The 12,935-nt window shown below is 41.3% G+C and overlaps 2 protein-coding genes across 6 annotated transcripts in view; one reads left to right on the top strand and one right to left on the bottom strand.

The window, feature by feature from the left end:
- LOC118478137 overlaps nucleotides 1-4,530 on the top strand; it is a 4,884-nt gene extending 354 nt beyond the window's left edge. The window contains exon 2 of the mRNA XM_035971091.1: nucleotides 3,720-4,530. Within this exon, the coding sequence (XP_035826984.1) occupies nucleotides 3,720-4,469 (750 nt within the window). The 3' untranslated portion in view covers nucleotides 4,470-4,530. The remainder of the gene's footprint in view (nucleotides 1-3,719) is intronic.
- LOC101857582 (glycosyltransferase family 92 protein F13G3.3) overlaps nucleotides 1,404-12,935 on the bottom strand; it is a gene marked incomplete at its 3' end in the record, with an annotated part of 42,670 nt that continues 31,138 nt past the window's right edge. For 2 of the 5 annotated variants that reach the window (XM_035971086.1, XM_005103480.3), the window contains 3 exon segments: nucleotides 1,404-1,603; nucleotides 2,179-2,336; nucleotides 8,873-9,900. In XM_035971086.1, coding sequence (XP_035826979.1) covers nucleotides 1,404-1,603; nucleotides 2,179-2,336; nucleotides 8,873-9,053 — 539 coding nt within the window. 5 annotated transcript variants of the gene reach the window in all.

Genomic DNA, 12,935 nt, shown 5'->3' with positions numbered 1-12,935 from the left:
GGGGGGGAGACACTAACTCATTAGCTCGAGCTGGCTGTTTAAGAAAAACACACTTCGAGATTAAAAGAAAACGCCATGACAAACATTGTTGAAATTGTGCCCATCCTACTCGTATTATACTATGCTGTGCCAAATATACTTTTCCCATTTGACCCGGTCCTTTCAGAGATGGAGAGTTAATTCGGAGTTCCTGCCTTTTAGATATAACTTACAGTGTTGCAGCATCACCATTATCAAATGCCAGAACTGTGACAGATATCGACGATCATGGGTCGCCATTCATTCTTTTGCTCAAATGCTGTCAAAAAAGCTATAGTATCCTGATCTCCCTCCGTCAACCATCTGAAAACTTTACGATTTGTCTCAATTTAATACATTTTTTCCCACAATAATTGAGACTGGATTAAAACAATTTTCTTCATAAAGTCGTATAAAATACTATAAATCTCTGTCACGCGAAACATTGGGATCGTTCACAGCACCTCCTGCTTCTCACACACATTTTACACCGGCATATGGCCTACGTCGCAGCTAACTAATGACACTTTTTTGTGGCAAAACTTGTTACAAGATTATTTTTTTCTTTACCCCTCAGTCTTGGGGCTTTGTGGCCTAGAGGTTAAGGTGTTCGCCTCTCATTCAATAGATCCCGGGTTCTAATTCGGATAGCGATAGGAAAGTTTCTTCTCTAAAATGTTCTCCTTTGACACCTATTCCTGCTCTCTAACAATGTTCTGTCATCTGCTTCTGTCTCCCCTTTCTGCCCCCACCCCCACCCCCTCATCTCATTTGCCCCCTCCTCGGGGGTCCTGACTCTTTCTGCAGCTTTTCTACTTCTTTTCCTTGGCTCCTTCTTACTGCTGTCTTTCAGCCACATCCCTGATCTTATGGTAGGCAAGATCTACACCTAGCCTTCATGGACAAGGGCGAAAAATCTCGGAGGTCCTGTGTGCAAGTTGCTCGCGTTAAAGATTCCTAGGTGGTCCAAAATTGATAAGAGTAGGCTTCGGCCGCCACCTGGGCAAAATTCAAAACTGAAAATGTTTGGTGTGCCCAGCGCGCTCTTATGACCTTATGTAGTGGCGAGCGCGGTAACACACTCACGACAATTTTTTAAAAAAGAAGCCCACCCCAGCCGCCATAATTGCACAAGGGAGCTATCCCGATAAATGCTGTTTTGAGAAAATTGAAGTTAAAGTTTTTGGATCCTTATCCAGTCTCTTTAAAAGACAAGGAGAGCTTTCCTTATAAGCAAACACACATACGCACCAATGAAACCAAACGTCTTCTATAGGTAGAGCAACGCCCACTTTTGGTATAGGTCAAGATTTCTGGAAACCCCAGAAATCTGGGTTAGCCCGCTTGTCCTTAAAAGTGACCAATTATGTCCGTGACTGACTCACCTCCGCCCATGACTCTCCGGCAGATCCATGATCCCGCCTTCCACGACCTCCAGGGGCTCCCCCTCCCGCCCGGGGTACCATCCCTGGCACAGGAGGCCGCCCTTAGGGTTGGTCCGGAGTCGGAGCAGAACCACCCGCACCACGCCCTCTTCCTCATCCAGGTGAGCCGAGTACAGGAGGGCCCGGTACCCGTCCACTCGCTTTGGGGGGGGGGGGGGGGGGGGGGGGCCGCGAAAAAAAAAGTATGGGAGGGACTTTTTCTGTCGGAGAAAATGTACGGACACCCAAACACCCTCCTGTTCCCCCAGAAGAAGAAGAAGAAGAATAAGAAGAACAAGAAGAAGAAGAAGAAGAAGAAGAAGAAGAAGAAGAAGAAGAAGAAGAAGAAGAAGAAGAAGAAGAAGAAGAAAAATAATGATAATTATAATAATAATAATAATAATAATAATAATAATAATAATAATAATAATAATAAAAATAATAATAATAATAATAATAATAATAATAATAATAATAATAATAATAATAATAATAATAATAATAATAATAATAATAATACTGATTATAATAAAAAGTTCGTCAGTCAATGTCTGACATTGTCCATTGTATTTTTTTTAAGAAAGTTGTTTTACGCCCCCGTTAACACAATTTAGATAAATATTTAGGAGGCGGGTTTCCGACCCTGCGTGTGTGGACCATGTGCTTGGCCAGATAGATAATTATATAGATAGATAGATAGATAGACAGGCAGGCAGACAATCTTTAACTAAGTTACCTGGAATGTTCCATCCGCAGATGTTGAGAATTCGACGCTCAAACCTGGACAGACTTGAGTGGAGATGACCTTGACCTTTATCCTGGGCAGGTCAGCGGTGACGTTGTGGGCTGTGGCTGGTCGTCTGGTATCTTCTCCCCAAGCTTTGGGTTGAAAAACTGAACAGCAGAATAATACTATAGTGGGGGGGGGGGGGGGGTGGATGGTTGGCGGGTGCTACGATGTGGTTTAATAATAATAATAACAGTAATAATAATAATAATAATAATAGTAATAATAATAATAATAATAATAATAATAAAAGTAATAATAATAACAAGAACATTAACAATAACAATAACATAATAATAATAATGATAACAATAATTATAAGTATAATAATTTCTTTTACATAGCACATATCCATGATGATGATGACGAGGATGATGATGATGATGATGATGATGATGATGATGATGATGATGATGATGATGATGATGGTGATGGTGATGGTGATGAGGAGGAGGAGGAGGATGAGGAGGAGGGGGGGATACAGACAAAGCATGCAGCTTTTGCACTTCAACAACAAAGTAAAGGCAAGAAGAAAGAAATATCATCGCCAGACCTCCCCGCCCCCAGTTTTACGCCCTTTTTTTCTCCTTTTAAACTTGTACCAGACAAAAGTCCAAACAAAATAAAACATTCAGTCAAACAAACAAACAAAACAAACAAACAAAACAGAAAAACAAAACAGACAAACAAAATACAATCGGCAGCAAAAGCGACAAGGTTGTCAAACAAATACCAACGAGCGATCCAGCCATTCAAAATTAAATAGCTTGTACAACTTGCGATTTTGATTTTTAGCTGTGTTGGATAACACAATGTATCCTTTAAAACAGTACAATGCAGTTTCCCAAATTTTCCTCAGTTCACCACGCTAAGAAAAAACGTTCTCTGTAATAATTAAAAATTTGCTCGCTATGATATTAAAGTCCTTGATGTCGTCAGAGGCGTTGCTGGAGATCTTTTGTTTTGTACACGGCGTCACTTTTCGCCCGATTCTGTTACTTTTAGTTACCGTGTTCTAGATCTAGACAAGTGTTTGTAGAGTACCCTAATCGGTCTATTTTTAGTTACATATGTATGAATAAATGCTTGTTTATTTAACATATGCACGACAGATCTCTCCAAAGTATGTCTTGAACTGACGACGAATAGCATGTCTTTCACCGTGAGAAATCTTATATCTGCACGAATAGTAGTAGTTGAGTTATAGGAGAAGAAAGATGCTTTTGACAAAATTCACTCAGTGTTACCCGTTTGACTCCTACTTTACCATGGAACACACAAGAGAAAGACACTTTGTGTTTGTTCATGAATTGTGTCGTATCTGTGGCAGCCTGCATACAACTAGAAAAGATAAGAAATCATTTTTTTTTAAACTGTGTAAAGACAAGAGCAGAGATATACTTTTTGTATTTGGAATAGACACCAAAACTGACAACCCAGACATTCATTCTCAGTTTTTGTGTCGGAAATGCGCACGTATGCTTCTGCATGTGAAGAAAGCAGAAAGTGGACAGTCTCTGCAAATGGCCAGAGAAATTGAAGGAAAAGCTCGAGAAGTTTGGTGCCAATTCAGTGAGGAGAACACTACTTCAAACTGTTCTCTTTGTGCTCATAGACTAAGTTTAGGCAACGGGTGCATCAAAACGAAGAAAGAAGTAATTGATAGAGATGAAGACGAATTGGATCCGGGTGACGAAACACCGTTTAGTAATGAAGATGACAGCTTACGACTACAGTTTTCTGAAATCCCAATAGCAACATCAACACCGTTAAAAAACCGGACAGCAGACACAGCAACCTCTCCAGTGACACCGCGGCAGGAGACACTTCTAGATTCCTTACGAAAACCAGTCTCAGAACCTCTTTCAAAAAAAGAGGAACTGCTCCTCACACATTTTGTAAAGAGAAAATTATTCCAAGACCCAAACCACAGCACATTCTCTTGCAAAACGAAAGGACAACCCCTTGTACTACAGAAAACTTTAGTGCCTAGAAAAAAGTCTTCTGCAGCAAAGACACCAACCAAACGGAGGAGGGCTCGATGGCTATCAGAAGCCAGAATGAAAATGTCAGGAAAATCACCAGAGGCCCTGGACAAGCAATTTGCTTCAGAACTAAAGACAGTTCCCATGTGCCGAAGACAGGTAATCTACAATAAAACAAAAGGAGCTCAGCACTTAAAATTGACTAAACAACAAACTCTGTGCATGTCCGAGGCACTTGGGCTCAGTTGGCGTTAGGGAAGAACCCAAAGAAAACATCTGAAGAAGGCAGGAATCCTCCTGGAAAGTGAGACATCCGTTAGGGTTTTTTTCAGAGAAATAGTGTCAGATTTTGTCCAAGTGGAACAGAAGTACTTTATTAGCGAGAATGGGACAGAGTCTAAAGAGCATTTGGCCAGGGTAGTAAAGTTGCCGTCTTTGGTTGATTATATTTTAGACGCCTATGACAAAAATAATATGTTGCCGTGGCATTATGGGCAAATACCCGACGACGAAGTCTGGGTGAAAGTAGGGGGTGACCATGGCAAAAACTCTCTTAAGATGACTCTGCAAATTACCAACGTGGAAAAACCAAATTGCCAGAAAAACACTGTTGTCTTTTGCTTTGGCCACAGTTAGGGATCATTAGGAAAATTTGGAAAGGTTTCTCCACTTTGGAGTCGATGCCGACATAAAATGTCTTAGCAGTCACACTTGGAAGGGCAAGAAAATCATTTTATTTCTCAACGGAGATTATGATTTTCTATGTAAGGTGTACGGCCTTTCAGGTCCCCGAGGCACATATCCATGCCTTTGGTGTCTCATGCCAAGAAGAGAAATGCATTCCTCAAGAACAGCTGGCCCATTTGAACAGCGCCAACTGTCAGATCTTCACGCTGACCTCGCTGCCTTCATTCAAAGCCATGGGTGCGACAAAAAGGAAGCGGCCCGGTACAATAATTGCCTCCACAAACCACTGTTAGACATTCCTTTAGACCACGTAGCACCTCCATACCTACATATTTTCCTTGGCGTAGTTCTCAAACACCACAAACCTTTGGAAGAGGCCACTCACAAAATTGATGTAAAAATTGTCAACGATCGGGACGAGACATTAACAGACTTGGGGAAATCTGTGAAGCAATACGGCAGTCAGTGGAATGTTTTGAAGGAAACACAGGAGAAACTGGTGCATTTGAGGAGCTGCCTTGTGTTTTGTGAACACGCTGATGACACCGCCAAGTACAGAAAGAAATTAGAGGAAACAGAGTACATACTGTCATCTGTAACTTATCAAGACCTCACTCTCAGAACTGGCCCAGTAGCATTATCTCTTGACTCCATTCTCAGCCAACACAGGATAACCCCTCAGGCGTATCATAGCAGGTCTTTCATAGGCAATCAGTGTCATAACTACCTAGTTTCCAAAGTGTTCCAACATCTCACGGAAGAGATAGTCTCCCAAACGCGTGCATGCACACTCAACCCTTTCATCGCTGACGAGGCTCATCAAGTACAGCTGATATTCAATTCTCTGAACCAGGCCTTCTGTGATGTTCATCAGGCTGTTTCCCACACCAGACCGGTCACTCTAGAGGAGCTGCCCTCAATTAAAGCAAGCATTGACAATAATTATTATATGTGAGGCAGCGTGGTGGAATCAGGCTATAGTCAAAATAATCAAAGTGAAGAAACGCGCATTTTCCCGCAGGTTTGTGAATTTTTATCAAATTTATGTTTTTTGGCCCAACACCTTTCATGCCCTTTGAAGAACTCACTTCTGAGTGCATTTTTCTGATAAACGTTGATTAAAGGCACAAAAAAGTAAATTTTCTGTTACCATGGACTCTTAATCTAAGGAAATAACTAATCTTTGGCAGCCATTTTCTCACTTATTTTACTTTTGAAAACAGGTGACCCCCACCTCCTTCTTTCACAAATATCTTGACCTGTATTCAAGATAAATGGATTTTGTTTTCATCCAAATAAAGACAAGCGAACAAGCTTTAAGGTGATACCAATAACTCTACATGCCCAAAAATTGACGAGAGCCTGATTCCACCACGCTACCTCACATATGACACTCTACAGACGCTGTTTCCCCAATAAGATCATTCCCAAGCAACACATTTTAGAGCATCATTGCATCAGCTGGATGGAGAAGCACAAGTTTGGACTTGGTTTATTAGGAGAACAGGGCACAGAAGCCAGCCACCAACAGATTGCAAAACTAGAAAAAAGAGCTTGCGGAATTAACAATGTCACCAAAAAGCTAGAGTTTATATTGAAAACCCAGTCACTGCAAGTTGCCCCTGTGCTTCAGTCAACTGACAGCACCTAGAATTAATTGAGAAATGTAAGACGTTTCTTGAATGTGTAACATATAACACACATGCATTATTCTGTGTACACCTATTATGGCACTACAGTCGATTCGTTGAGAGACCACAACATCAATTTTATTTAAAACGATTTGTGTATGTGTATATTCACAACTGTATTAGACATTTGTAAATGATGGAACTGCTGTGTCGCATAACACTTTTCATCATAATGTGTCCAAGATGGATTAAGGTGCAGAAATACAGCTTTCTATCATTCGCGCAGATACAGTTTTTTGTGAGTACTTGCATCTATGTTGTGTCGTTCTTATTCTAAAAGCTCGACAAGTTTTGTCGAGCCCCCTTTTTTTATATTGATTTTTTTTCAGCAACATTTGTCAAAACAAATCACAGTTTAGCATTGCTTATTTCAAGAGCGTCTAACAAAATAACCATAAAAGATACAATGTCCGTTGTTTTTTAAGTATCAAAATCAGAAACCTATGCTATGAGTGCGTTTAATGATAATTACTGTAAGTACAAGGATACACCTAAAACGTACGGTTAAAAAGTACGAAAAGTTAAGTCGGCACAGACTGAGCGGCGACAGGGAGCTGACCCCCCGTGACCCCGACGTGATCAGGCGCTCGGCGAGGAATCCCCCGCGGCAACTAAAATTCCACCGCCGGTGCGCCGTGTGTACAATAACAATATTAATAATGATTATAGTTATGCAGTCGAGTATGGATATGAGTTGATGTCGTTGGGGGGTTAAGAAAAAAAGATAAACTCATACGAGGCTCAACTTAACCGTCGACACCACAAAAGATAGGGACATAAAATATTATATTTCCCCTGCTCATAATTTTAAGTTTAGTAGGCTATTGTGGTAAAACAGGAATAAATATTAAAGAGCAATATTTTTGCACGCGTACTCAAGCTCGCACGTATACGCGTGCGTGTGTGAGTGTGCGTGTCTGTGTGTATGTGTGTGTATGTGTGTCTGTGTGTCTGTGTGTGTGCGTACGTGGGTGTGAGTGTGAGTGTCTGGCGTGTGTGTTTGTTAGTGTGTGTGTGTGTGTGTGTGTGTGTGTGTGTGTGTGTGTGTGTGTGTGTTTGTGTGTGTAAGAGAGAGAGAGAGAGAGAAAGAGAGAGAGAGAGAGAGAGAGAGAGAGAGAGAGAGAGAGAGAGAGGGGGGGGGAGAGTGTGTGTGTGAAAGAGGGTGAGAGAGAGAGAGACTCATATTTTAAAGTTGAAAACGCAAACTGGTATAGTTTCCCAAGCGTAAGTAGCATGTGCAACACGACATTTGGACTGTGCAATAACAGTGGCAGAAGCGTAATTTATGGAAGTCGTGGAGTGATTTACTGTAGTGAACATAGCTATCGTCACAGAAACAGAAGGAGGAGGTACGGAGAAGCCTGAAAAATAATGTTTCAAATAAGATCAACAGTACCAGCAAAAATAAGAACAGCAGCAAACCTGTCAGAACAACAAAGTCAAAAGCAACACAAGAAACAACGTAACGTCGGCGAGCTGTTTAGTTTTAGTTTTAGTACGTGTTTTATGGCGCTTGCAGCATAACGACGGGAAGGACCTCTGTAACAAGTGACCATCTCTACAAACACTATAAAAAAGAGACCTGACCCTAGCCCCAGCCTAGACCGTAACCCTAGCCCAAAGCCTAGCCCTAAACTTAACCCTAACATAACACCCCCTAACATTAACCCTAGCCCGAGCCCAAACTCTAACCCTAACCCAAGCATCAACCCTTTCCCTACCCTTTATCTATGTCACAATGGTCGTTCGTTGCGCAATTCCTGCCCTATACGGCCATAACTGTGTAACGAAGATTATAGGTGTTCCAGAGTAATAAACACAAAATAGAAGTAGGACAGATAAGGATGATAGATGATTGAGAGGAAAGAAGGAGCAAACCACACCAGAGCACCCGCCTACTACCCACTTCAGCAAGCTTGCAAAAAGTACCTAAATTTATTAAAAAGTGGGCCTGCGATAAGTAACAACATCACGGAAATATGACAACCATAATTAACCAAAGCAAAACAAAATAGAAAAAAACAAACAAACAAACAAACCGAACAAAATAGAAAAAAACAAAGCAAAACAAAATAGAACAAAACAAAACAAAACACAAAATAGAACAAAACAAAACAATCAAAACAAAATAGAACAAAACAAAACAAAACACAAAATAGAACAAAACAAAACAATCAAAACAAAATAGAACAAAACAAAACACAAAATAGAACAAAACAAAACAATCAAAACAAAATAGAACAAAACAAAACAAAAAGAAAAACCACGTGACGTAGGTACCTGAGACGTCTCTATCCGGGGACTGCTGAGACTGAGAGAAGAAGTCTGGCTCTGCCCGCGGCGACTGTAGGATGACCACCACGTTGAGGATAACCAGAGCGGTGACCACCATCATCACACAGCCCACCAGGTTACTCAGGTTCAAGCGCATGGCTCTTTTCCTTCCTTCTATCGCAACCATCAGGTGTATTGGTTCATGTTCCAAGAGATAAGAAATGAGGACGTCTGCTTGTTTTTGTTGTTGCTTGTTTTGTTTTTTGTCGTCTGGGATAAAATGTCAAGTTTCAAAGTCTTTCCACGTAAACACAGATGACTTGTTTCCTTACATCTGTTTCAACCATACTATTATATAATATATCATTATGTATCATAATGTAATACTGTGTATCATTTCATTTTCCAGGATACAAAATGCTGCACTCGTATAGCTCAGTTCATTTTAAACTATTCAACGGAATAAAGGAAGCTGTAGTTACTATTTATGTCCTCGGGGCTACCGCAACAACACCACGTGACTGTCCACGGCCAGTGCATTCATCAAACCCCAATCAAATTAAACACGTGTGGAGCCAGATAACAAATTGAAGAATGTTTTCTGTCGTATGAAATATAATGTCAAGTTTCAAAGTCTTCCTTCCACGTTCACATTATGGAGTTTTCAGTTTCCACTGTCTTGTTCTTTCAGCTGTTGTTCCGTCCACCAAGCGTAAATGTTTCGAAATAATACTCTCTCGCCGCGTCCGTCAAATCTCTGCATGATGCACCCTCGATGAACTCCCATTGTATATTGTTTTGCTGATACTTACGTACCATGCTCCTTCACTGGTAAGTAGTTCCACGTTGCTCCACTGAGATTAGGTTACCTAACACAAAAAGAATCTGCTCCGAAGTGCGGCGGTCCGAATGTGTTCATAGAATAATGTGCAACTTCGTCGAGGAGAGGGCAGGAAGAGAATGCGCGCACACCGTGACGAGGTCTGAGTCAACAAACTTCTCCTGTGGCCGCACTGCCGCGCCTCCTCTGTGGACTGAAATATCAGTTTTCAGTTTCAGTTTGAGAAGAGTTTTACGACGCTCGCTACTGCATACCGTCAGATTTCGAGCGCTATCACACGCACGTTTAATCTCGCACATTTTAAAAGTGTCAATCCACGTTTATCGCCCAAGCAAAGCAATATCATGCATACCTCTTTCAGATTATCTGTCGAGACTCAAAGGTCCATGGTATCGAAGCGCTTCACTTAAACTAGAAGGTCGATCACTTTCAAAATTCTAACACATCGTTACTTCTATTCAAAGGTCTAGATCTATCTGCTCACTGCTCATAACCTAGTTTTGAGAAATTTGATTTTTAACAATTTTGAGTTCCAAAATTATTATGTCAAGCTTTTCAAATGAACTATTTGAATATCTTGCGGCTCCAAATGATCTTACGATTTTGAGTGAGCAGATAGAGCCTTTGGTTTCTGGCCTCTTGGCCTTAGTTACTCAAAGCAGCTGAAAATGTCAGATAGAACTTTGCTTTTTGTAATTTTAAGGTAGCGACATGTCAAGTGAAACAAAAGTCGCTTAAATGGCTGTACTAACTAACGTGCCATGGAATTGTATTTTATTTGACCATGTTGTTCAAGTTTTGACTACAACGTTGAAACAGTCTAAATAGTTTAAAAGAAAAGGCACCCGTAAAGTTTAATTCATGTCATACCAACAAGCCGTGCTGTTAACTGTCATGAATGCAACGAACTGGTGTTTCGTGCACTCTTATTATGTCATTATGCAAAAGCGAGTGCCGTGTTTAAGAAAAAATCAGTAGCAACTATTCAGGTCCTGGGAGCTGTGGTTACAAAAACCCAACAACATTTCTCCGCTGAACGCATGGAAGGCGCATTCATTTCAGGTTGAACTCTGGCGGAGCAATCACGATCGCCGCATATACTAACGTATTTACCGTACACGGCCATGCCCACACTCTTCGGTACCCCAGAATTACAAAGTTGTATCTGTTCAGCATCGAGTTTCGAGAAATATGACGAAAATACTCTTGAGTTTCACAACATCAAGATTTTTCGAATGCAATTCTACGAGTATCTTGATAACGACTCCGAACATTCTTATAATTTGGACTGAGCAGATAGAACAAAATTTGGTTTCTGACCTCACGGTCATAGTAACTCAAAAGGGCTAAAAGTGTCCGACAGAACTTTGTAATTCTAAGATAGCGCATTGGTCAGTTAGAGTAAACCATGGGAATTCAAGGAGGGAGTACCGGGGTATGTGCTGTAGCGGTTAGGCTTTTCGCTATTGCACGCAGGACACCCGAGTTCGAATCCCTAGTGGAGAGATACTATTTTATCAAGTAATCTTGGTCTTTCTGCGGGGATGTTGTACCCCTCTCAGCCCGGGCTAAATGAGCTGGATTGTTTCGATAGATGCGTAAAGACACGTACGTTAAATAGACGTTGTGAATTCGGGGAATTTGTTATTGAAGCTGTCACTTCTTTTTAGACCCATGACTATTTCAAGTTTGGAAATAAAAACAGCAGTCACTTTCTTTTTCACACCCAGTGCAATTGTATTTGTCTTAAAATGATCATTCAAGTTTTGATTTACAAAAAGGTTTCAAACGGGTTTGACTAACTTCAACAGTGACATATCCATTTGTATGAAGTGGGAAGCTAAAGATGTTCAACCGTATATAAAATGTGAGGTTTAATGTAAGGTGTGAAGTTAAAATGTTCAGCAATATAACAGGAGGGGAGTTTTAAAAGTTCAACGTACATCATGTGCGAGGTTTAAAATGTCTAACAGTTTATATTGTGTGAAGTAAGAAATGTTCAATAGAGAGAGAGAGGGGGGGAGAAAAGAGAGAGAGAGAGAGAGAGAGAGAGAGAGAGAGAGAGAGAGAGAGAGAGAATGTTAGAGAGAGAAAGAGAGAGACAGACAGACAGACAGACAGACAGACAGACAGACAGACAGACAGACAGACAGACAGACAGACAGAACGAGAGGGGGGGGGCGGTGTTTGATTTTGCCTACTGCACACATTTCTCGAGCGTACAGGCCACAAGATGGGCTTGCAGAGGTGGGCCGGCTTCGTCACCTCAACATTTACTCTTTGCTCCTCCTCCTCCTCCTCCTCCTCCTCCTCCTCCTCCCCTCCTCCTCCTTCTTCTTCTTGATCTTCTTCTTCTCCTTCTTCTTCTTCTTCATAAACGTAAATAAGTCGTAATACAATAATCCCCCCCCCTCCCTGTTGTCTCTCTGTGTGCCTCTCTGCATCTCTGTCTCTGTCTCTTTGTCTGTCTGTCTGTCTGTACAGCAACAGAGGGTCACCCGCAATCAGTCGGGGAGCGATGGTGAGGCAACGGGGGGCAGAGACGGTGGTGTGGCCACAAGGAGACAGCAGGGTCAGTCTTTGGCTTCAACGACAGCAAAAGAATAGGAACACGGCCGGCCCAGACTTGCAACAACAATAGATAACACCCAAGCAATGTTTTTAAAAATTATGTGTTGGAATGTTCATGGCATATCGCAAAAATAATAATTGTTTAACCTTGATTTTGTCCACTTTTGTTCGTCTTATGATATTTTTGCTTGCTCTGAGGTCTACTCATGTAGTGAAGAAAAATTGCTCCTCGCCTTTCCCCAGTACAATATTTACTCTGCAAAACGTGAGCACGGGTTAGGTGGGGGTGTTGCTGTTCTTGTTCGTCGGTCGTTAGGTGCCCAAGTCACAACGCTAGAAATTTCTATGAAAGAATGTGTTTGTTTACTGTTGAAGGAGACCTGTTTACAAACAGATCGTAAAGTGGTCCTATGCTTCCCCTACCTCCCGCATTAATTTTCGCCTGTGTTTAATAATGAAAAGGTTAAAGGTATACAGTCTCTTGTGAAGACTTATCATGATATTAGCGATAAGTTAGGAGAAGTTGAGTGGATCATCGGAGGGGATCTGAATGCAAGGACAGGACGTCTAGATGATAACTTTGTTGAAAATAACGTACATGAACTTTTGTCTGGTTTTGAAGAAACGGATGATGTTTAGAAGAAATTTGTACCCAAA

This window comes from Aplysia californica, unplaced genomic scaffold (assembly GCF_000002075.1).
Source record: "Aplysia californica isolate F4 #8 unplaced genomic scaffold, AplCal3.0 scaffold00373, whole genome shotgun sequence".
Lineage (NCBI taxonomy): Eukaryota > Metazoa > Mollusca > Gastropoda > Aplysiida > Aplysiidae > Aplysia > Aplysia californica.
The sequence above is the reverse complement of the archived record's forward strand: the minus strand, read 5'-3'. Positions and strand labels throughout refer to the sequence as shown.